The following is a 26,971-nucleotide window of genomic DNA, read 5'->3' as shown; positions in this document are numbered from 1 at the left end:
TTGGACCTTTTGGACCGAAAAACCAGGAAACTAATGACAATGCACTACAGTTTACATCCACGTGGTGATACTGATAGACTATATCTGCCCCGAAAATCAGGTGGCAGAGGATTATTACAAGTGAAGCAAACAGTTGAAGAAGAAAAACATGCACTGGCTGATTATTTAAAAGAAAGTCAAGAACATCTATTAATCGAAGTAAAGAACAAAAATCTACTGAAGGCCCAACAGACAAAACAAGAATAAAGAAAAGATGTGATAAAATCAAGAATGGAGAGTTGGCAGAACAAAGCACTGCATGGTCAATTTCTGGAAAAAATAAAAGATAAAGTGGACAGTGAACAAACTTGGTTATGGTTAAAAACAGGTACATTAAAGAAAGAAACAGAGTCACTAATCCTGGCTGCGCAAGAACAAGCTATCCGCACAAATGCCATTAAGGCCAAAATCAAAAAATCCTCTGATGATGCCAAAAGCAGACTTTGCAAAGAAGCTGACGAAACTGTTGATCACATACTCAGCTGCTGTAAAAAAATCGCGCAGACTGATTATAAATTGCGGCACAATTCAGTAGCACAAATGATCCATTGGAATTTGTGCAAAAATTATAATATTAAAACAGCAACAAACTGGTGGGAACATCAGCCTGAAAAAGTCACCGAAAATCAGATGGTCAAGATCTTGTGGGATTTCCGTATACAAACCGACAAAATACTGGCGCATAATACACCAGACATCACACTGGTTGAGAAAAATAAGGTCACAATCATAGACATCGCAATACCAGGTGATAGCAGGGTCGCCGAGAAGGAACATGAAAAAATCGCAAGATACCAGGACTTAAAAATCGAAATTCAACGACTATGGCACAAACCAGCAGTGGTAATTCCAGTGGTAATTGGCACACTGGGTGCTATTCCAAAAGCACTGGAATTACATTTAAAACAGTTAAAAATTGACAAAATCACCATCAGTCAAATGCAAAAAGCCGCACTGCTTGGATCTGCACGCATATTACGAAAATACGTTACGACGTCCTAGGCCCCTGGGTGGGGCCCGATTAGTAATCAATGCCAAATCCGGCGAAACAACTGGCCGCTGTGATACAATTGTACAACAACAACAATAATAATAATAATAATAATTCTTGTAATAATACAAGAATACAGAAAAGATGTGATAAAATCAAGAATGGAGAGTTGGCAGAACAAAGCACTGCATGGTCAATTTCTGGAAAAAATAAAAGATAAAGTGGACAGGGAACAAACTTGGTTATGGTTAAAAACAGGTACATTAAAGAAAGAAACAGAGTCACTAATCCTGGCTGCGCAAGAACAAGCTATCCGCACAAATGCCATTAAGGCCAAAATTGAAAAATCCTCTGATGATGCCAAATGCAGACTTTGCAAAGAAGCTGACGAAACTGTTGATCACATTCTCAGCTGCTGTAAAAAAATTGCGCAGACTGATTATAAATTGCGGCACAATTCAGTAGCACAAATGATCCATTGGAATTTGTGCAAAAATTATAATATTAAAACAGCAACAAACTGGTGGGAACATCAGCCTGAAAAAGTCACCGAAAATCAGATGGTCAAGATCTTGTGGGATTTCCGTATACAAACCGACAAAATACTGGCGCATAATACACCAGACATCACACTGGTTGAGAAAAATAAGGTCACAATCATAGACATCGCAATACCAGGTGATAGCAGGGTCGCCGAGAAGGAACATGAAAAAATCGCAAGATACCAGGACTTAAAAATCGAAATTCAACGACTATGGCACAAACCAGCAGTGGTAATTCCAGTGGTAATTGGCACACTGGGTGCTATTCCAAAAGCACTGGAATTACATTTAAAACAGTTAAAAATTGACAAAATCACCATCAGTCAAATGCAAAAAGCCGCACTGCTTGGATCTGCACGCATATTACGAAAATATGTTACGACGTCCTAGGCCCCTGGGTGGGGCCCGACTAGTAACCAATGCCAAATCCGGCGAAACAACTGGTCGCTGTGATACAATTGTACAATAATAATAATAATAATAATAATAATAATAATAATAATAATAATAATAATAATTATTATTATTATTATTGTCAGTGCATAACATATGTAGATTGGTTGAGCTACCTCCCTCAAATCTATTAATAATAAAAATAAAAAGAACAAAGGGCAAGGAGATGAAAGACATGGGGTGAATTCTTTCCTTTATCTCATCAGTTATCTCCAACCAGGAACACCTCAATGAAAACCCCAAACCAAATGACAAAATCTGATTTTAAGACCCCTCTAGTAGAATGTTGCATAGGGTGGGTCACAGCCGGAAAGGATCTTCTCCTTAACCCTGATTCTTCATTTATAGAGCACTGACATTTAGCAAAGCTGAAAAGAAATTATCTTTATAAATCATACATCCATAAACCTACCCTACCCAGGATCTATTGCTGATATGGTTATCAACGTAACCATAACCAAATAACAGCTCCAAGATAAATGACAGCTTTTAGCTGCTTTATGTCATCAGTCATATCCTGGCAATATTTTTATGTTGCAAGTTGCTTGGCTAGAATGACTAGAATAAGGTTTTATCTGGATTTTTCAGCTGATGCATGTTAATTGATGGCTGACTGAATTGGGCAACAATTCAGCATCAAAGGCTTGGTCAGTAAGATAATTATACTGGCATCAGAAAAAGAGCTGGAAGATTTCAGGATAGTACAACAAACTGTTTCTTCTCATTAATTCATAAACAAGTTAACATTGCTTTTAAAATTCAAACAATCATTAATATAAAATTGTCCCACAAGATGGTTTTCAGCAGAAAAGAGGGAAATTGTACTGTTCTTTTGCCAACATAGCTCACACTTTGGTCCTAAAATTAGTATTGTGATATAAAAGAAAGAGTTACGTGTAACTTTTATTAACATGGCCTGCATGGTTCAGTTACTCCTTAACTTATGACCACAATTGAGCACAAAATTTATCTTGCTAAGTGAGACAGCTCTTACATGAGTTTACAACTATTTGCCCCATTTTATAAGCTTTCTTACCACAGTGAGAAGAAGAAACAGCATGCAGTCTGCTGAACTCACTGCAGTAATTAAGTTAGTAATATAGTTGTTAAGTGAATCTGGCTTCTCTATTGACTTTGCTTGTGAGAAGTTCACAAAAAGTGATCACATGACCCCAGGAAATTGCAACCATGATAAATATGAGTCATCTGCCAAGCGTCTGAAATTTGATCACATGACCATGGGGTTGCTGCAATGGTTTTAAATTATAAAAATAATTCACTTATTTCAGTGCCATTGTAACTTTGAATGGTCACTAAATCAATGGTTGTAAATCAAGGACTATTTGTATTGCAGTTTTAAAAATATTTTACTGTGGAGCTTGATACTTCAATGCTATTATTTTTATCATATCATTTTAAACACTCCCTTGCCCTGAAAAGAGATGTGGCCTGTGAAGAAAGTGGAAAAAATAGCTATCATGCCTAACTTTGATAACTCAAATTCAGAGATTTTGGAGATAAGAGAGAGGTTATAAACTCATGACTGTGTGGAATTAGGAAAGGCAGAGAAAAACTGCCTCCTACTACCAGGCTAACTGATCTAGTTAGGTTTTTCTTGGGCATTTATCTAGTATAGAAGGGTGATAGCAGTCAAGAGCTAGAATGCTGAAAAGTACAAGACTGCAAGAGCATGCTTTTTGGGCATTATGATTTATATGGTGTCACTATTGTTTTCAAGTCAACCAACAATCATAACTCAGTCAAAGTCATCCAGCTGATTTGGAGAAGAGGCTTAATAACGATATCTATCCTTTAAATTTAACAATTAGCTTACAAATGTAACATAAATGCAGCTTATATATACATGCTACATGTCATTTATATTCTTTTTCAGAAGAATACATTAGAATAGGCTTTTCTGTGAAGAGTATCACTCAAGTTGATTATGGGCTGCACTGGAGGCACACATTTTTCCTATAATTCTCCTGTATGGATATGGGTAACAGGTTACATTGTGGCATTACTTACAAAGTTATATTTTGTGATGAACTTTAATTAGTATTAATAGAGCTGATCTGTAATAGTCTAGAAGGCCACTAGATAGCAGCAAAGAATGCAGAAAACTGTTAACGCTATTGCCTTCAAGTGGGTTTGTCACCAACTGTCAAAACTCAGGCCTTGTACCCAGAGGTGGACTGCTGCCAGTTCACATCAGTTCCTGCAAACCAGTAATTAAGATTCTGCACAGTTCAGTGAACTGGCAAATCCCACCAGTGGCTGGCCCAGCCCCCACTCAGTTTTCAGCCTGTTTTCAGGGCCATTTTCTGGCTGTTTGGAGCCATTTTTGCAAATGCGTGCTCACATTGCTACGAAACCAGTAACAAAGGTAAGTGGATTTCACCCCCGTTCAAAATGCTTGATTGTAGTGCAAAAAGTATAACAAATATTTTGGTGGTGTTCCTATCAAAAGCAACAATATTATGTCAATTAGCCAAATTAATTTAGATTGTCTAAAAGAAGACAAACAACTCAGCTGTTCTCCCTGGAAACAAAATAGTTATCTTCAGCAAACTGGTACTAGTTGTTTTTTCAAATTAGAAGCAATTTTAAAACTCTTTTCTGATTGCTTATAAATGGATGGGAAACAAAGTCTACTGTCTATAATATAATCCATTTTCTTTGTTGTTTTGATAACCAAACCAACAATCTGAAATTATATTTTAACATCATCTTTCTAGTCATCCGGAGGGAGGGGGGAGAGATGTATTTCTCATGTGAATTTTGTAGTAAAAGAAAATAAGCGAAACTGTGACAGAGAAGAATTGATCTGTTTAGCTGAAGATTACATCAAAGAAATTCAATATTATTTAACATCCTAGGAACCAGTTTGCAATATTCAGTAGTGGATAACTACATTATTTATAGTTTGGCTTTGGGACAAAATTATTTGGAGAACTGGTATGACTGGATCTAAGCAATACCAATAATGCCTAATCATTATTGTAGTTCTTTTCTAATGAAATTCTGTGAATTATAAAATTCTGTAGCGAGCAGCTCCAAAAATACATATGTTAATAACTTCAGATGATTATTTATGTACCGTATATATAAATCTTCCATATTTTTTAAATATGTATATATTTTCTGAACTAATTTTTTAATTATGCATACTAGTGCTATATGTTAAATGTGCTGAGTAGAAAAAAATGGTTTCTGAAAATGGGATGGGGCAACAATCATGACATACCATCACTTCTAAGTAAATTGTTCTGGAGAAAAAAGCAAATAGAAAAAAATGTTATCCCTATGCAGTGTTTTTGTGAGGGTTAAATAAGTTATTAAGTAGGGTTTCAGAGGGGAAGAGTGAAAACTATAAAATAGAAAGTAAGTAGAATAACGTATACAATATAAATGTAAATAAAATCAAAATGCATAATGTTAGCACTCCATGATTATATCAGCTTAGGTTTTCTTATGGATTATACTGTTTGAAAATTCAGATTCACAACAAGCCAGCATTGAAAGTAAATGAAAGATGTCCAAAATAAATTTACCCCTTTTCAATCTGATTTTTAAGAATAATTTACAATCTCTCAAGATTTCTTGTAATGTATTATTTATTGTTATTATGTAAATATCCAGGGCACATAGGAAAATTTTATATCACCCTGTTGCTTTCAGATAACACCCCTGTTACAAAAGACAATCTGAAGTCAAGACAATTGATTTCAGTAAATAGTATGTCCCATTTTCTTCTTTGTCCCAAGTTCCTCTTTGTATTTTAGTGCTAGAAGTTCCTCTAATTTTAAAGAATAAAGTTCTGGATATTACATTCAAAGAAAGTGTTTGTGCATTTCCATGACAGAATGCTTTTCAGTTTCAATTTTTGGAATATGTAATTGAATATGTTCATGAATAAAAGCATCTGTCATAGGTAAATACAATTGAACTCATGTTCAAAAATGTTTTTGTCACAGTGGGCAGTTTGTTAGTGAAAGTAAGAACAGCTTCAATGTCAAAAATACCTGAATCAGTGTACTGCTTAAAAATAAGGACAGCCATGGTGTCTTGCTGTGGGGAAGCGATATTCAGTATCAACAAATTTGCAATACTTTTTTTCATGCCCTCAGTTTAATTAGGAAAAATGTGAAAGTACAAGTAGATTTTTAAAAAGTTTTTAGTTCTGCAAATATTGGGATAGTTTCTCCAAGTATCTACAGGCTAATTCAACATCATCTTCTGGAATAACTTTTAAATTTGCAATCATATATTTTCATCATCAAACCAGAGTCTTTCAAACACTGTTTTGTATTTATTAGCTGTAATATACTTCTTAATCAAATCTTTATATAAGCTTTTATATATTAATTGTATTGACAGTATCACTAGGCAAATTATAAACTTCAATGACAGTTGACTTTAAATCACTATTTCTCATTGGAAATACTGACTAATTACTGGAAAGAGTTTAGCTGTGTTCAGAATGCTTCAGTTTTTACCACCTCTAAAATATATTGAGAATTTGTCTCAAATGTTCTTACAGTAGTTTCAGCAGAACAAACTCAGAACTGAGTGAAGCATTCAATTTTTTTCCAGATATCACAAAATCTGGGAATATCTTTTTTCAAGAAGAACTAATGTAGTCCTTTTATTTGAAGCTTTCTCAGCACAACTCACCTCATGGGTGTTGTTGTGAGGAAAATAAGAGGAGAAAGAAGAATTCGATATATTAATGATCTATGGTTATTTAGCAAAATCATAAAGGCAGAAAAATAATAAAATAAAATAAAAGCCCCTTTGTTCCAAGTCTAGGCATTCAAGGATAATATTTCTTCTTGTACAGAATATAACTGGGGTTAAAAAAAAGGCAACAAGTGAAATCTGGACATTGGTGATCATAATTTTGAATTATATTCTACATTTTTTAGTACCAACAGCTGTGCTATGGCTTACCATGGAAATTTTAAAAAGAATTGCAGTATATTTTCCTGTCAAACATTTGATCAGTATTTCAAAAGAGAAAAGCACTGAATAATGTCAAAATGTATTTCTCTTTCACTTCTCAGCTTCTCTCCATTCATTCATCCATGAAATGTATTAGAAAAAATTCCTACTATGATTATAATAACTTTGACTATGTACAAAGTACATCACCTGCAGAATAATAACAATCATAATGGATTACAGAGCACATGTTACAAATTTGATGGGCATAGGAAAGGAATGCCACTTAATGTCAATAATCAAAAGAGTCCTGACTCCTGCTGATTTTATTCTAATTCCTTCCATTTTATTTATTTAATTATTTGCTCAATTATATCATAAAAATATAGAAACTCCCTGGCAGCATAATATAAAATATAGCAATTAAATAGTGTAAACTCATAAAAACTGTAATAGCCTAATCAAGTCAGGTACTACTACTACTCATTCCCCAGGAGATCTCTGTAATAACAGATGGACAACAATGTTGGAATTGTGACCTCCCAAAGGGTCCTGAATGGCTGATGCTAGAATCAAATATTGTACATTTTTTGATCCATCAGAGCATGTTTGTATTTGTAAGATCAAAGCAAACTTTATACTTAACTTTTCTTTTTTTTTTCCTCTTGTAAAAGCTCAGGTGAATAAGGTTTTACAAAAAAGGAAAGGTGCTGTATTTGGGCAGTGAGGCAGAAAGAATGAAAATCAATATATAGACAAAATATATAAATAATTTTCTAGACTGACCAGCCACCCCTATAGCTCACTGAAAATTCAATATGTGCCAAGAGATCAATGGCTGTTCACATTTGAGAAAGCCTGAACTGCGTCGAGTAGACTTGATAACAAAATGAATATAAGGTTTTAGACAATCTGGTCAGGAAGATAGCTGTTCAAGTCTGGCAATGCTTAACGCTGGTAAAAAAACTGTGCAAATTCACACATTTTCACGCTGCTGCATTGTTTATATATCTGGTAGCACCTAGAGTATCAAGTATAAAAGTTTCACACAGAAGGCTTCATCTACATGTACATATGCACAAATATTGGGTCCTTTGAGGGAACTCAGGTTTTTTTTAAAATCACATCTAGCTAAAATAAATCATTTAAACCAACAAGAAGGAAGTGGGATACATAACTGATGCACATTCACAAGAAAATGGACAATGACCAATTTCGTTGTATTTATTTTGTACAATTGTTGTAATATAATTCCTTGTGTAGGCGTAGTGGTCACCCATGGCCCAGTGGAAACAGGGCATGCAGAGCCACGCTGAACCACACAGGAGAAAACAAACTCCTAAAACTCCATAACATCCTGATAGTTCATAACATAACATCCTGAGATGTGCCCTACCAATGACGCCCAGGATTTGACCATATATAGACAGAACTTCCCTGAGCAGTAGATTAGAAATTGTACTTTTACAGGCTGTTTTTAACCACATGCTATTGCTCCTCCTGCCTTTGTCCTATCTCAATAAAAGGGGCTCTCAGACCCCCAATCTGGGTCGCTCCATCCTGAGAAAGATCGTGTCCTGTCTTTTCTCCATATTGGCCTCATGGACAAACCACAGGAACATCGCATTTGGTGACCCCGACGTGATAACCTGTGTCGCCAGCCTTTCACTCATCCCCGACTGGGCATACAATGACAAAAAGACTATACTATACTATACTATGAAGTAACATTAGTAAGAACTCTGATGTAGGATAGTTTCAATGAGATAATTTCAAGACAGAAGTGACATTTCCCAATCCTTCACACTGGAAGAGCTGTATTGGATTTCAGAAGTCACATATCATATTAGATAGGGGCTACACAGATGAAGTGAACACTTAATAAGAAGTGTTGGGAGCTTATACAGTTTATTGATTTAACATTTTGAGATTACAAACACTTTAATGTATAAATCCTATGATAAATATCTGGAAGATCTGAATCTGAAGAAGTGTTTTCTCACGTTGGGGTCTCCAGATATATGTAACTACAGTATATTTTCCAAACTTGTGAGAAAACTCCCCTTCTCATGAAATCTATTTTTAAGTGTCATGAAGCAATGATGTAATGCAGGTGAACTAATTCAAGTTTCCAAAGGAAGCAAAGAAATGCTAAGAATTATATTTTGGAAATAAAACCTTCCAGCATTCTCTCTTTTTTCTATAAGAAAACTGTCTTTTTAATTAGCATAAGCATGATTTTAAAAACACTAGTATTTCTAAATGAGTTAAATATGATTGAAACATATATAATGTGATTTGACATCCTTCAAAATTTAGCTTTATTTGAAAACAACTACTGGCTGTACTATTAAAACCAGAGCCTTTTGTTTGAAGAGCTATGACTAAACAGAAAAAAAAATCATGAAACTTTGTTTTTAAAACATGCTAACTGCAATAAGAGTGTATGCACAAATATTATCCACAAGGGAGGAATGGTTGGTGAAAATGATGCTGAGATGGCTAAATTGAATTATTTGTTCAGAGAAAAGATAATATCTACATTTATTGCTGATTGGAAACCTCTTATAGCAGTGATGGGGTACACACGGGTATACCCATACCAGTAGCGGAAATTGGGTGTATGTTTGCGTACAAGTAGAGCCGGAGGCTCCGTACCCGTAGGGTCCCTCCCCTGGCCTGTCCCTGCTCGCTCCCCCCGTCCACCCGGTCACTGCTTGCTCGCTCTCTCGTCCTGCCTCTCCGCACAATGCTTGCCCCACCAACCTACTTCCTTTGCCGGGGCGGGGACTCGTCTGTTGGAAGAAGCTGACCGCGCTTCATTCTCTTTGACTTGTTTGCAATGGGATGGGGAGAAATCCATGCCTTAAAGGGGGGGGGGGAGAAAGCCGAGCTTCTGCCAGGATGGCCTTCTCCCCCCTCTAATGCATGGATTTCTCCCCTCCCCATTGCAAATGAGGTGACTGTCAAAAAGAATGAAGTCCGCTGTCTTCCAACAGCCAAGACCTCCACTCTTGTTCCTTCCTCGGCTGTTGGAAGAAGCCTCACGCTGGGTTTCATTCTCTTTGACAGCCGCCTCGTTTGCAATGGGGTGGAGAAAAATCTATGCATTGGAGGGGGGAGAAAGCCATGCTTCTGCCAGGGACAGCCTTCTCCCTCTCAAATGCATGGATTTCTCCCCACCCCACTGCAAACGAGGCGGCTGTCAAAGAGAATGAAGCCACTGTTTCGGCCTGAGAAGCAAAACCTCTGGGGAGTTCTCCCCAGATGGTATCCGAGGCTGCCTTGCCTCCTCCTGCCCTGCGGAAAAAAAGAGCAGCTCCACTCTCGCACTCTTCCCGCTGACGCTGCTCGGCCTGAAATATGAGGATTGTGGAGGAAAGCGTTTTCAGGCTGAGAAGCAGCAGTGGAGAGAGCACAGACCTCCTGAGCAGCGGGAGGCAGCTGCCAGCGATGCTCTCAGGGCAAAGACGTTGCAAGCGGAGAAGCCTCGCTGACCCTCTCATACCAACCGAGCCTCCTCTCACTGCAGCCGCGAGGGTCGTGGAGGAAAGAGCTTTTAGGTGGCAGTGCCTTCCGCACGCACTGTTTCTGGAATCGAGGAGGGAATCCTCCGCTTGAAAATGCTTTCCTCCACGACCGTCACCTTTCAGGTCTCACCAGGAGAAAAGAGAAAGCATGTCTGCGGTGGGAGGAGGTTCGGCAGAGGGGCAGCGAGTACTTGGAGGCTCCTGAGGAGGCCAAGGTTTCTCTGCTTGCAATATATTCGCCCTGAGAGCATCGCTGGCAGCAGCTTCCCAAACCTCAGGAGTTCTGCTGCTTCTCAGCCTGAAAAATGCTTTCCTCCGTGATTCTCATGTTTCAGGCCAAGCAGTGTCAGCAGAAGGAGCGTGAGAGTGGAGCTGTTCTTTTTTTTTTTTTATGGGGCAGAAGGAGGCCATCCGGGGAGAGCCCCTCAGAGGATCGTTTCTCGGCCTGAGCCAGTGGTGAGGAACGAGTCTCTGGCAAGAGCCCTGCAATGGGACATGCTCGGGGAAGGGAGAGCCAGAACTGACTAGATTGTGCTTCAGCGGCCACAGCCGCTTCCGCTGTTGCTACAGCCACCAGAGACTCCTTCCTCGCCTTGTTTCGGGCCGAGAAGCGATGCCTCTGAGGGTCCCCGGATGGCACCTGAGGCCACCTTGCCTCCTTCTGGCCCGCGGGAAAAAAAGAGCAGCTTCACTCTCCCCTCTCACTTTCCTCAGCCTACGCACTATTCAGGAGGTGGGGAAAAGTGCCCCTCGGCTACCCCTCCAGGAGGACCATCGAATTTCCTCCCTGGGTGGGAGGTTGAAGGGCGACCGCAGGTGAAGAGCGCTGAGAGGTTTTGTCAGCACAAGAGAAATACTTCGAAGTCAGTGGAGGTGGTGTGTGGCTGGTGTGCCTTGTTCCGACTTTCTCCGGGTGCAAAATGCTTTAAAAAATAAAGTTTTAGTTTGGGGGGGGGTTGTAAAGAGTTAGGTGTGTGTGTGTGAGAGAGAGAGGGGAGAGAGGAAGAGAAAGGAAGAGAGGGAGGGGGGAGAGAGAAAGAGACAAAGAGAGAAAGAGAGAAAGAAAGAAAGAAAGAAAGAAAAGAAAGAAAGAAAACTTATGACCACAATTAAGCCCAAAATTTTGGTTGCTAAGCAAGAGTGTTGTTAAATGAGTTTCACCACATTTAACAAATTGGCCCCACCCACCTGGTCACATGATCGCCAAGCCTTGCCCACAAAATAGGTGCCACAACCACAGAATAGGTAGTAAAAATTTTTGAAACCCACCACTGCTTTATAATCTGTTGCAAACTGCCCTAAGTCAGTTAGATGAGATGGACATTACAGAAAACAAACAATGAAATGAAATGAAATAATGAAATGAAATGAAATGACAATCCCTGACTGAAGAAACATGGAACAAAATTACTCTATTATTGGATAGGTACTACAGTATGAGAGTTTGAGCTAATGATTCAGGAATTTAATCATTTGAGACCAAGAGCCACATACGACCTATAGGTCATGATGACCCACCTATGACTTAAAAGATTGTCTTCTATTTGATAGGACAGTCAGCCAAGGTTTTTTTTTTACCTCTATGTCATTGAAATATGTATTTATAGGCACATAATATTTAAGTCTACCTTAGCTATGAATATTCACCAAAATTCAACTGGCTCACTCACCAGTTGTTGTTGAGAGAGCACTAGGAATTCCATTGCATGAAAGAGAGAATATCAATCTAATAAAGAATATCAATAGTAGTATAACTATTAACATAATAGTATACATGAAGTCTGTATTCACATTTATGCCAATATATAACAGCCATAATTTACTTCACCATCAACATACTGTATTTTGATTGTATTATTTAAATTCTGTTTGCAAAGGGAAGAATAATATTTTGACTGCATTTTCTTTTTAAAAATATTCTATAATTAAGAGGACATGAATTGGTTATGAAATAACAGATAATACAAGAACTCTGTTATTATATTATAGATACACATAAAAAGAGTTTAAATTGCTCTGAGAGATAACTGGATAAAAATCTGCAAATGTCAGATATAAGACATCACGCTAAGGATTAGATTATGCACTTCTACATTCTAAGAAGCAAAAATGGGTGCTTTAATGATTTCAAATCAAAACCTTGTACTAGTGGCTTAGCTCATTGTTTTCTTTTGTCTTCTATAGATAGACATTCATATTGCAGAACACCTTAGAGAAATATCCAATGCATTTTGTCTATTTATTGTCTATTTACTAAGAATCTTCTCATATTAAAATAAACTGCACATTTATGGAGGCTATTTCAAAAATAAGGCAATTTAGTTTCTTTGCCAATGCATAAAATTAATGAGTAAATTTCCTCAAGACAATATCAATTGTTTAAATCTGCTTTAGAAAGCCAAAAACTCAAGCTCTCTGCCTCTCCTCCCCATGAATCCAAGCATCATTTCAGGAATTGTAAAATGTGCAAATACTCTTACAAAAGTGAATTGCTATTTTTCTGAAGATTTAAATAATGTTAGAGAAGCTTAGCTCCCCCCCCCCACACACACACCCAGGCCTATTGTGGCTCCCAGTTCTGTCAACTGCATAGAAAACAAATACAATGCTTCAGAAAGGTGATGCTCTTTCAAGAAAGAGTGGGGTAAAAGTTCACTTTGACTCGATTAATGTCAACAGAAAATGCCAAGCTGCCAAAGGACACATTATAAAGCTACACAGCTACACAGACTGACAGGCAAAAATCCATGGCCAAATTGCTCTGCCAGAACAATAGCTACACTTCATCCTCAATGATGAATTCCATTTTCAAGTTCTAAACTATTTTCCTATGGGAAAAAATTACCATAAGCTATTTTAGAATGTCTAAAGAAGGATATTCATAAGAATCAATGTGGAGTATTACCTTAAAGACAATGCTAGTAATATGTTGAATGCCTTGTAATATTTAGAGCAACATAATGAAGATGAAGCTTCACTGATTTTCCTAGACGCAGATAAAGCCTTGATCATTTGAACTGGGCTTTCTTGTTCAAGATATTAGAAGACATGGATTTTGGAGATAACTTCATAAAATTGATTAAATCTATTTATACTTCATAGAAAGATGAAATAATTGTTATTTTGTAATTAGGAGGATATAATCCTGATATTTGGAAGACAAGGATATTTAGGATGAAATCAAGAGTAATGTGGATTTAAAAAAATTATATGAGATTTGCTAAACAGTTCTTGAGTTAGACCACAATTGGCTCCAGAATTTTGGTCAGATGCCATGATGGTCATCAAGTGAGATGCCTACATGATCACCTTGCTCAACAACCTCAATCCCAGTTCTCCATATTGCTTTCTGTCTATTTAATGAGCAAAGGCAAAACTTACGCAACATAACTGATTTTTAGATATCCAAAATTTCTGGTTGACATCAAGTTGGACAAACCTGGCTTGTTGTTGTTGTTGTTTTTGCTTTATATAGGAATGAACATAATGGGTGTTAAATTCTATCTCAAAAATTGTTTTCAAATAGACTAGAAGGTTTTTGTACCTATGCTGAACCTTAACAAGGACCTGAAAGGGCTCATAAGAAGTAGATGATTTTGGTGCTCTGCTAATATTTGTTTAAATGTGTTAATAATAGCCTTGGTGGATCTGTAAACAGCTTCTGATTCTGCTTGCTTTGCTGTTTCACACTTCCCAATGGTGGCAAGAATCGAGTTATAGGCCTGGAATCAGAGGAACATAAAATGAATTGTTGCCTCATCATCTAGAACTGGTTCCTTTTGATGCAACAGTCTTTGTCTCTTCTTCATTGCTTGCTGGGTCAATATTTTTAGTTATTTTCAAAATATCTAAACTGTTATGCTAATGCTATTAGGAGTCCATAAAATGCCCAAAGCATCAACTAAATTTGGAAAAGTCAAGTCCACTACAATGAGGCCATAATTAAAGCTCTCTGGAATTTAACTTTCTCAACAGAAGTACCAAAAACATTAATGTTACAATGAAAAAATTCAAAACTGTACTTTTTCTTTGCTTCTAGTACTTTCTTGATATACAGTACTTTGTTTTCCCATCCCTTTTTTACATGCACAGATATAACATATGTCAAAAATGATCAAGGCTTCAGGGTTACAGCCTTAGCCAATATTTTGACTTTTGTTCTCATTCTTATGTGGACAACTATGCATCATATGCAATTTTCCTATTAAGCATCACTGTTGTCTTTGGGAAAAGTTGAAGAATCACTATTCCTTTCTTCTATTTGCTGATCTATTTCTTCTTTTTGATTGTACTGAAAATGGCACTGATATCCTTGCCTGTTTCCTCTACTCTCTTTTGATGTGTTCCCTAATATCAACATTTAAAATTCAAGTTCCTTAAGGTTTGTCCTGATTTAAGTTTATTCATATTACTCTTTAAAAGTGTTGCTATGTGGTAACTAAAATATTTATCAGTGACCTAAAAAAAACAAAAAACACCAAACCCATAGCATAACTTATATAGTCCTCCATTGTGTTTGGAAGAATAATTTCTTTTCTCACACCACAACACATCATTTATCCCAAAGTGATTGAATTCAGCTCTGTTATGAACTTTAGCACTATACTCCAGACAGATAAACTTTGAACTATTTGTACTTAGGTATAAATAATTCAATAAGTAATAAATTCCTTTACAAAAGATAAAATACAATCTTTATTTTTTTCATCAAATCTAAAACAAACTTTCTTTTTGTAACCAAGTAGCTTCCTATCAAAGAGGAAAGTTCAAAATTACATGAAGAAATACTTTGTAATCTAAAAAAAAAAAAAAGAGTTGTTATGCTCACCTGAAGATATGTTGATTTTATTCTTCTTCACTCCAGTAACATTGATACGGACATTGATTTTTCCCTCAGTCAAGTCAATCTGAATGCTACCCAATCCTTCAGCAAAATTGCTGAACAACAAAACTCCATTTGGATTCCATGTCCGAAATTGAAAGCTGACTGAGAATAATTCACGATTTGAATGGCCAGGCACTTCCAGGAAACTAGTAGCATTAAAAAATACTGGCACTGTATGAGGCTCCACACAGGAAAAGCTTAAATTCCCCTATGTAAAAACAAAATGAAAAGCACATGCATGTAAAATCCAATATCTTTCAATTGTGCTTACAAAAATAATATCCTCATAGCTTTGCTAATAAAATAATTGTACTGACCCAGTGAAATTTAAAACATATTAATTTATGGAAAAATATTTAATAGTTAAATAGTAGTGACAGGTATTATTCTCCTAAACTTGACAATCCTTGGAATTACTAAATTTCTGAAATATCCAAGTATGCTACTGTACTTGGAAAGTAGAATGGAAATACATATGTAATAAATATTTAATATTGTTCTTAGATATTTAAAAAAATTAAAAAACACAACAATCTTGTTCAGTTATTTTTAATTTTGTAATACAAATGTGGAGACAGGCTGAGGGAACATTGTTGCCCTGACAGTCTATAATGTGTGTCAAAATGAATACTCAAAGACTTCTGGCTAGTTCTTGTTTTGCTATGTGCAAAGACACTAACAGTTGTAGTGTAATATTTTAACCTGCTTATCTATGACTGTGAAATCACAGCTGACAGTTCATTAGCTGTTGTTGGCCATCATAGGCATTAAGTTCTTCCTAAGAACCCAGGATTTCATAATGTATCAGCATAAGAGAAATTTCTTAACAGTGAGAACAATCCATTAGTTGCTAAATTGTTGCTAAAAATGTAAATCTTTGATTTTTCAGAAAGAATGTTACAAACAATAGTGATGTTCAAATCAGCTATTATCACACATGTAAATTTTGAGCTATTTATTTCATGCACTCACTATTCAAATTTGTTAATCCAATATAAGTGGATTACCCATTCCTAAGAGTGCAGTGAGATTTATACAACAATGTATAATTGTCTTTGACAAACACATCATAATACAAATGCTAAAATGTGTATCAAGGTATACACATATCAAGGTAAAAATGGATTGCAAATATATATGAATAATATGCAAAATGTCTTTCCCCCTGTTAGATGACATAAAGCAATGAACTGACCCCAGTAGAAGGTTCCAATTTCTTCCTTCTGGCCATATCTGTGATATTGTTGGTATTGTAGATTATGCTTTCCAAGCAGCCTTTGAAATTCTTTCTGCTGTTTGAACTCGGCTTCCCAGAAAAAGGCATACCTCCAAATGTTATCTTTGAAAAGAAATGTGAAATATTTTATATGAATGACAATTTATCTGTAAATAAGTGAGTTAATCAATAATTAATATACTTGCACAATTTACTTCACAAGATGAAACAATTTGTCATTGTCTCTTTGAGGAGATATGATGTGATGTGATATTTTACAATCAGCAAGGTAAACCTAGATGCTGCTGTTTACATCCTCTGTAAATTTATTTCCTGTTATCTATTGTTGAACATTCGAGTGAAGACCTATCTGCAAGAACCAACAGAAACCATCAATATGTACTTTTATTGAGAGAATGAGTTATCCTTCTGTAATTTGCATGCATTCCCAGATTCTGTGGAAATTTTAATTTTAAGGTACCAAGTACTACACTGCAAGATGATAATAACTTAGACTATGATGTTCCTTTTATTTAAAATTTATAAATTTGGAATGGAATACGATCGACAGAATATCTATTTCCTGTCTTATCCTTCCATTTGAAGTCTCTCCCTATATGTTCAAAGGTGGGTTCCTACCATTTTGGACTGGTTCAGCGAGTAGGTAGCAATTCGGCCTGCCATGCCCCTTCATTAGTTTTATCTGTGATGCCATAGGCGCATGTGCAGAAGCATTTTTTTTTACTACTGTGTATGCATCAAGCGTGCATTGGAAGTGCATCCCTGAATGAACCAGCAGTAGCAGAAGCTGGAACCCACCCTTGTATATGTCCCCCTTAATCATGAAGGTTGGATTGAGATACTCAGGGCATTACATAAAACATAAAATTTGAAATGCAATGGCTTTTCATAGCACAAGGCAATGCTTACAAGCATGTGAGCCATCCATTCCAGGGAGAAAGCAATTAATTGCACAACCAAAACACAGTTTAAAATGGGCTCACTAACATAGAAATTAGTTAAAATAGAAAATAGGAACTCATTTAATTTAGGAACCCAGGAAATGAATGAGAAATGCAAAACTTTTTACATGTAGCCCCTTAAGAAACACATGTGAAGATGAACCTGTCCTTGAGTCCTGCAACATTTGTGGCATGTTTTGCTTTTCCTAGAAACTAATCATTGTACAATTTCAAAAACTGCAAACTTGTGGCAGGGTTTCAACAATGAGAACTTCATCCAAGAAATGTAATAGTTTTGGCTGTTTAAGAGAAGAAAAATTGTAAAAGTAAATTGAAGAATCTGCTACTGTGGACTGTGGACTTTGTAGAAGCAGTTCTCTGTAATAGATATAATTAACTACTGAGACATGTAAACTGGTATCCAAAAGCAAAGGATACAAGAACAGCTTTGGCATAATTACAGATAGATTTTAGTGGAATCTTTAGTGGAATCTCTTTAGTACTGAACCTTGAAAAACCTTGAAAAATAGAGGAAATGCAGTTGTCCACTAAAGGAAAAGTTGATGATCGTTGATGAGTATAAAGAATGAAAACAAATATGAACTGACCAGATATATTCATTTAGAGTTTAGTACCTGTCAGAATACATAGTTCAAATGTAACAGAAATACTGCCAAAACTTAGCTAAACCACACATTTTTACTAACTGATGTAAGGAACAAATAAAATTCCCTATTCACAACTCACCAAGGAATAGGGCACTGAGATATCCCGGAACTCCACAATTGATATCAGAAATGCCAACATATGAAACAAAGCCAAGAGTAGCAAAGCAAAACAAAGTGAAACAAAACAAAACAAAACAAAACAAAACAAAAGGTAAGTGAAAAATGCCAGCAATGATCCCTTCAAAGGAAGGGAAAGGAATCAGTACAGCAGCTGCCAAATCAAGATAGCAAAATCCTTACAAGTAAAAATACCTGGCAGAACTACTTAAATCATACTTTGCATTGGTGTTTCCAAATGAGGTTATACCAGACAATTTTGCAGAACAGGATGAATTGTGATACACACTTGGCTAAGGATTACTAATTATATTGAATGACTTTAAGTGTCCAAAGCCTAATGAATTTGTATTCCAAACTACTAAAAGAAATTGCAAAGAACCTAACAAAATCTGTGTACTTTGGATGGTATAGCAATTAAGAGGATAATTGCCCAGTAGTTGCAACTGCCAAAAAGTGAATGTATTCCTAGATTACAACAACAGAAGGATTGTATCAAGATCACATGAAGTAATAGTATCACTTTGTACTGCACTGATAAGACCACTCTTGGAATACTGTGTCTAGTTTTGGTCACCATGATACAAAAAATATGTTGTGATTTTAGAAAGAATGCAGATATGAGCAATAAAGATGATTAGGGGACAAAAGACTAAGGTGTATGATGAACTGTTGCAGGAACTGAGTTTGCCTAGTCTAACCAAAAGAAGGACTAGGGATAACATGGTAGCAGTCTTCCAATGTTTGAGGGGCTGTCATAAAGGATTGGATTAACCTATTCTCCAAAGAACCTGAGGAAGTAATAAATGGAAGGTTATTAAAGAGACATCCAATGCAGAATCAAAGAGAGCTTAATGGCAGAACATTAATCATGACAAACATGAGATCATTTATTGTAATAAATGTGAGAATCAATGGAATAGCTTGCTTTCAGAGCTGTGGGTGCTCCATCTCTGGAGGCTTTTAAGAAGAGATGGGACAGTCATTTGTCTGGAATCATTTTGGATTTACTGCTTGAGCATAGGGTTGGGTTGGAAAACTGCCAGTGTCCCTTTCAATTCTGTTATTCTGTTATTCTTTCTTATTGGCTAGTTTGGTTTCTTTGGTTTTCAGTAAGACTTCACAATGTTTTACATTCAGGGCATCTTTTTCATTATCGTCGAAATGTTCTTCCAATCTCCTTTCTTCTTCAAATATCTGGAGTATTGCAATATCACATATCTACCAAAGATCTTGGTAAATAAGTGAGTCAAAGTCACTATGTTCATGAAGGGCATGATTCATTTCCCCCCTGATCTCTCTGTCCAGTGCTTCCAGTTCTATTTGGGTCCCATCTACAATTCCAATTATATATCTAATGAATGGAAATGTCAATATCGCTGCATGGATAAGGGACAGAGGAATATAATTAAGACCAAGTGAGGACTAAAATCAGTCTATAAAGCCTTAGTAAGACCACACCTAGAATACTGCATCCAGTTTTGGTCACCACATTATAAAAAAAATATTGAAACTCTAGAAAAAAATGCAGAGAAGAGCAACCAGGATGATTAAGGACCTAAAGACTAAAACATATGAAGAATGGTTACAGGAACTGGACATGGCTAGTCTAAGGAAGAGAAGGACCAGGTGAGACATGATAACAGTGTTCCAATAGTTGAAGGGCTGCCACAGAGAGGAAGGGATAAAGCTATTTTCCAAGGCACCTGAAGGCCTGACAAGGAATAATGGATGGAAACTGATCAAGGAAAGAAATAAGGAGAAATTTTCTGACAGCGAGAACAATCAACCAGTGGAACAGCTTGCCTTCAGAAGTAGTGGAAGTTTCATCATTGGAGGCTTTCAAGAAGAGATTGCATTGTCATTTGTCAGAAATAGTACAGGGTCTCCTGCTTGGGCTGGGGGTTGGACTATATGACCTACAAAGTCAATCTATAATCTGTAAAACTAGCTGTGGTGGTTCATTTTCATTACTTTTTTGGTCTTCCTATTCAGGGCTTTTAGTTTTGCTTGAGTCCAGTCCACTATTCTAACTTTGTATCTAATGATTGGAATTGCCCAAGGGTTAATTGTCTCAATGTACTACCTCCACTGAATTTGGACTTTGAGATCTTCTTCACACTCTGATTAATCTTTTACTTGACTTCAGTGTGAAGAACCTGGATTGTCCTAATGGAGCAGCATTGTATATATATGGATCTAAGCAATATGGCTTTTTGTAATTCATAGATTGAAAATTTATCAATCCACATATTTTTTGGGCATCCCACTCAGTGTGCTGATAATTATTGGGACCACGAGAACTAGCTAACATCATAATATTTCAATTTGATTTTCAGATGTTGATACTTTGTGATACAATTCTACTTTACTATCTCTTAGTAGTGCCACATCAAGTAGTCATACTTTCTCTTTTTCAACCACTGTTAAATCTGGGATGTTATCAACCAAGACATTTACCAATTTGTATTTGAAAACCTACAAGATTTTAACCTGCTTTTGCCTACTTTTCAACTCTACATACTTATCTGTTTTCATTACTGACAGATGATAATTTTTATATATATTCTAATGAATCATTTTCATATAAATATGGAAGTATATTGTTTTTGTATTTTTAGTGTTATTGCAGTATGTAAATCAAATCCTATTTGTTTATCTATTCTGTCTTCTTATTGTTTTAAACATGCATAGGAAAAATATCAGAAGAGATTATAGTACCTAGCCAAACTTTGTTGATATGAGAAATGTTATGAAAAGTTGGGTTTAGTTAATGCTTAAAAAAACAAAAAAAAAACAAAATAAAATCTCAGGGAAACTTTCCTGTTAGGCAATGGTTAACCATTTCTTTCTTGCTGCTAAAACACAAAATCCCCCAATCTTTCCATTATATCTTTATTTTATTTATTGCTTGTTATATATGTACTGTATATTATCAGATTTACAGTTGCCTACATTTATTTTATAGCTCAAGACATTATACATATTTGATTTCCTTTTAGACTTAAAAGCTCCAAAACAAGAATTTTAAACCATGTTCAATTTAATGTTCTCCTTTGCTAAATATGTTGTTGTTTGAGGTAATTTTTTTCTCATATTCTATTACTAGAACTATTACTAGAACAGCTTTGAGCTAATTTGAACTGATTTGCAACTTAGAACTGACTATTATCTAAATCAGCACTGAAATATTAAATGCATTTCATAACTTCTGAAAATATCCTTTGTATGCAAATGCTATTGTGCATTTCCTGTATCTGATAGGAAAGCACTGAACACAAATTGAATAGAAATGGATGATAGTATACCTCATAGTCCAGATCCAAGTAGTCAAATTCCCCATTGATCCGAAATTGCTGCAAATGCCGATCAAGGGTGAGATTGATGTTTCTACCATGACGCTCTATTAAAACAGAATGCCAATGGTGATCATCCAAAAGGCTACCTGTGGTCACAGATGTGTGTCCATAGATTGAACCATACTGGTTGCTACCTGTAAAAAAACAGAAAAAATACGGATTTTAATTTTACTTTTTATTACATTTTTTGCTTCTCAGTTACTCTGGGCTGCTTGCAAGAACTAAAAATAAATACAATATTAATGTTTAATATTTTTCATTGTATTGATTTTGTATTACTTTTTGTCCATATACTAGAGTCTGCTATGATAAATGTAATCAAATAACCATCCTTTAAAAAAAAATAACACACAATTTGAATGCCTTGTTTCTATGTATCCCTGAAATTCTATAATAAATATGTTGCTACTGATTATGCAAAAGATAGGAGTCAATATGGCTAATCATTAAGATGTTAGACTAAGATGGATATCTTTGGCCTTTAATTCTCATTTTATCCTACTACATATTTTAGGCTATTTTTTCCACTTTCCATGCCTTGAAAAATTTGAAATGATAAAGTTGTCAATACTACTTCTTATTGAGGCATACCATATAGTTGCTGCAAGTCTTCAGTATTCATATGGACATCCTCACTGTGAGAATACTTTGAGATTTCTGATAGTAAGGATAAAAAAACCCTCCATAGTCTGATCTAAGATTTAACTTTTTTTGTTGTAATAACTGTGGTGATTTTTAAAATTAATTTATCTGGTTTTTATCCAAAATTATCTTAATTCCAGAAATGATATTGTTATATTATATTATTTATTGTATTGTAATGTAATACAATACATTACATTATGTTACTTTATTACTGAGATCCTGATTAGCAACTATTCTCCTAGCTTTCCTAAGGCAGATCCATGATACCTCTAATTCTCTGCCCATCATTTATTATTTTTTAGGGTAGATATCACTTCGTTCTGGATAAATGTAAGTGGTATATACTAAAGCAACAAGAAAAAATATATACACTTCTTCTGAAACCCAGAATACTATTTCTTTCCTTCCTCCTTTAATATTATGAACCTTAGAATAACTTTTCCCTAGTTTCTATAATCCTCCCTTCTTCATGCAGGTAAGGATTAGCAAATGACTTCTCCCCCCCCCCCATCTCAGTTTTTCTTAAGGATAGGAATTTGTGTCATGAATGAATGAATGAATGAATGAATGAATGAATGAATGAATGAATGAATTTCAACTGGAATGCAGCTGTTGATCAAACAGATAAAGACGCTTCCACATTTTTAGGTTTATAATCTGTGCTCTTTGATAATGAGAATCTGCAATTTTGCATGCAAAGCTATGGTTTGTTGATTTACAATCTCACAGATATTTATTGGCAATCCTCCAGGATATTCTAAAAATACTTCAGAGAAAAGCTGGAGTTCCAACAATCCATATGTTCAAGGTAAATGAAATTGATTTTGTTGATAGTCTTCCTTCTGCCTGCCCACAGCTTTATAGAAGCCTGATAAGAACTTTCTGATTTGTTCCTTCCAAAAACAAACAAACAAAAAACCACCCTCTTGTGTTTTTCCCTGTAAATTGTTTTAGTATAGGGGAGCTTTTGATTGTTCTTTCTTTTATCCCCTCTTATTCTAAATAGATGTTATACCTTATTCTTGTTCCCAGAATTCTATTCTCAACTGCTGAATTACCATAATCACCAACTGAATTTATAAGCAAACAATTTTGTAGTTCCTTAGAGTTATACTCTATTTATATCTATTTATTTTAAGCATATGATGTCTCCAAATGCTGTAACTAAAAAGCCTCTGATGAACCATTTCCTCTTTTAAGTGTCTATATAACTTGATTTTTTTCTTCTTCCTCTGTCAACATTCTTTATGAAAAAAATATAGATCATGGGTTTTTAAAAAAATAAATCAACCAAGGTTGGAATCTGCTTTTTTGCAGGGCATCACTTCTTTATTTACTCATGAAGTCTCCTGATCAGCTTATGTTGGTTGACATATATTTCATTTTACCTTGGCCACAAATCTTGTGTGAGTGGATTGATTCATTTTGGAATTCAAATATAATTTATGTATATCTCTACTAATTTGTAGTAATATAACACTGAGCATAATGAATATTTGCTTGCAGTTAGTAAAATTGTAGTTATTTTTGTTTAAGATTTTAAAAGTATGGTGAAAACCTGGTATCAAGTGTTTAATAGCATTTATGATCAAATAAAAAATAAGGCAGGTATAGCATAAGGTTTTTTTATGGGAATAGTGGTAAAAAATAAAATAGTTTTAACTGTTTAATTTTAACTATTTTAATGGATAAATTATATTGAATGTTTGATTTTGTTTTAATTATGAAGGTGGTCCAATTATATGGAAGTTAGAAGAATGTCTATATCAATTGTTTGAAAGCATAAATAAAACGTAATTCAGTAAAGTAAGACATATGCTCTGCATGCAAAAATTGGGGTCTAGGTACAGCTACAACTTCCTTAAATGGAGCTGGGGAAAAGTCCTGTTTGAAATTTGAAGAGCCACTTCAGAAGACTTAACTCTAAAATAATTGTAATTCCAAAGGTGATTAAAAAACAAGATAGTATAAGCTAGGGTCCATAAAGGCTCAGATATGGTTGACAACTTGATTCCTCTATGAAACCCAAACCTGCAAGATGACCTCTATCCTGCAATTTTTTCATATGGAGACGCTGTCTGGTGGACAACGTTTGACCTCTCCATATTCTGTTGGACCAAGCTTGCCACAGATCTGTTGGCCATCACTGTGTCTAGAGATGTTTAGTTGTTTGTTTTTCTTATCTGAGAGTCTGCATGTTTTGTTACTAAGCAGTTATGTGGGTAATATTTTTATGATAAGGAAAATATACAAAGAAAAGTTACAGAACAGACTGGTTTCCTCTGCCTTACTTTATTGAGTTCCACTGTCTCAAGATATTATAAACCAGCCACCTTTGTCCTTGTCAGCCCTTTAAGGTAAACCAGATTAAGAAATGCTTTTCTATTATTGCAAGGCATTGCCTCAGAATCTTGAAAGCCTGTCAAAGTTTATCTCTGCCCCATGTTACACTAAACAAAATCAAGGTGGGTTATTTTGACTTTGTTTATAATGTTTCCTTCAGTTTCTAGGATATATAATATTTTCTGCTTCTTAATCATTGTTTCATATCTCATCCAAGATCATCTCTGAATGTTTTTACAGTTAGTACTAGAAGCCAGTTAAGAAAAACTAGCTAAAGGCAGTAAAATATAATGATGCAAAATAGGAAAATTGATGGGTTTTGCACTGTTAAATATAAAAAATAATAATTTAACCACTTAGGCTTTACATCAAAACAAGTAAGCATATATTTCAGGAATATTTCAATTCACAAATTCCTGAAATATATGCTTACTTGTTCATGTGAATCATCTGATTCTTAGATACCTCAGATGAAACCTAGAAAATTACACATTATTGATTAATCATTATACAAATGATGCCAAATAAAACATGGGCAGAATAATAAAATCCCTGTGAATTTGCTAACTATGCATTTCTGCCATATTCCTGCCATAAGGCCTTTAACATTCCTAGACTGATACCAAAGGATCTGAACTTAAAACTACTTAATGACATAAGGAAAAGCCCAGAGATGGAGTAGGTTCTCTAATTTAGATCAATATATTGAAAAATTACAATCGGGAATCTGATATTTTTCTCTGTGGGCTAAAAACAACAACACTTTATTCCATTTTCTAGATAAAATGTTCCCAAAATAAATCTATTAAATCATTCTAGATTTTTAAGAAGTTTTTATTCTACCTAGAAACTGATTTAAGAAAAGGTAAGGGATACACTTAGAATTATAAATCTAGTGCTAAGACATAGAAAATTTCTTGTTTTTTTAAGCCATACCTAAATTTAAGTTAAGAACCAGTTTGGCTTTTTTCAATTCTAGGGTGATATAATCTCCTTGTTGGCCTTCTCCATGGAATAGTACACCTTCACTTTCAATTGTTTTAAATTTCAAAGCGATGACATCTTTCAGTGTTTTCAGTGTTTTCTTCTTGTGTCCAAATCTGTATGGTAATACAGCATGGCCATCAAAATTGATAACATCAGCCCCTAAAGAGAAAAACAAAATCATTGCTGAATAGTTATGTAGTGCTTAGGCTAAGTAAAACAAAATGTTATGTATTTATATCAAGACAGGCAAGCAGATATTTAAGGAATGTGTGATCTGGTTCTTACATATTCAAACAGCACATGGAAAACTACATCAGTTTATGAAGTTATAAGATAATCTCTCCTGATTATTTTTATTAACATAGTATAATATAGAATATTGACTTAATGTATTGTTGAATGTATGAGCCTTTTCCTCTGATAATAAGCTAATGAAGAGAGACATTTATTTCAACTTCTCATGACATTTTTTTTCTATTAATCTGAAGTTCTGCCAAAATATACTCTTTGTTGACCATTCAATTACTACAAAATGTCATAGAAACTGGACCTTGCCATCAACCTAAAATGGACAATGGAAATTATAAAGAAAACTTTCAGAAAGAAGTTGGAATTCCCAAGACCACTGAAAAATATGTTTGTAAATATAATTGCAAATGGTCAGTATATGGAGATAATCAAAAGTAATTATCCGAGGACACCAAATCAGGATTATACATTTTAAAATGTTCTTTGCTGTCGCAATAGCTGAAGTATGCTTGAATGTAATTGACATACGCACACACACAGTAACACAGATACAGATACACCCAGACAAACTTGGCAATATTAAACATGAGATTTTTTGGATTTGTTCCCAACCACTTCCAGAATGCTTGACTGATTATTATAAAACAAACTACTTCTATCATTTAAGACGAATAAAGGTAACCACAAGGATTCCTCAGCATAAGCTTTTATGGTCTTAACCAGGCTCCTAAAATTTGGCAACAAAAAATATTTTTTTGTCTGTACCATTTTTGAAAAGAAAGGAAGATGAAACATTGGTAGAGCTGATACTGTCAATGGACTAAATTTAAAATAATGTAATTGCAATTCCAGAATAAACTCCCAGTAGAAATAAAACAAATCTGCAGATCTGACACTTTAATAAATGAAAAGTTAATTTGACTTTTGGTTAATCATATACAGAATTAAATTTCACCATCAAGTCTGCATATTGGTAATCATATTCATGAATTTAGGAAATGATAGAAGACCAAGTTGTTGTAAAATATTAAGGTCATATTG

General features: G+C 35.2%; 1 protein-coding gene across 1 annotated transcript in view; it reads right to left on the bottom strand.

The window, feature by feature from the left end:
- CNTNAP2 (contactin associated protein 2) overlaps window positions 1-26,971 on the bottom strand; it is a 984,443-nt gene that overhangs the window by 610,387 nt on the left and 347,085 nt on the right. The window contains 4 exon segments of the mRNA XM_032235887.1: window positions 15,328-15,592; window positions 16,580-16,723; window positions 21,656-21,840; window positions 25,631-25,840. Of these exon segments, the coding sequence (XP_032091778.1) occupies window positions 15,328-15,592; window positions 16,580-16,723; window positions 21,656-21,840; window positions 25,631-25,840 (804 nt within the window).

Source organism: Thamnophis elegans, chromosome Z, assembly GCF_009769535.1.
Source record: "Thamnophis elegans isolate rThaEle1 chromosome Z, rThaEle1.pri, whole genome shotgun sequence".
NCBI lineage: Eukaryota > Metazoa > Chordata > Lepidosauria > Squamata > Colubridae > Thamnophis > Thamnophis elegans.
Note: the sequence above shows the minus strand (reverse complement) of the source record. Positions and strands in the feature narration are given on the sequence as shown.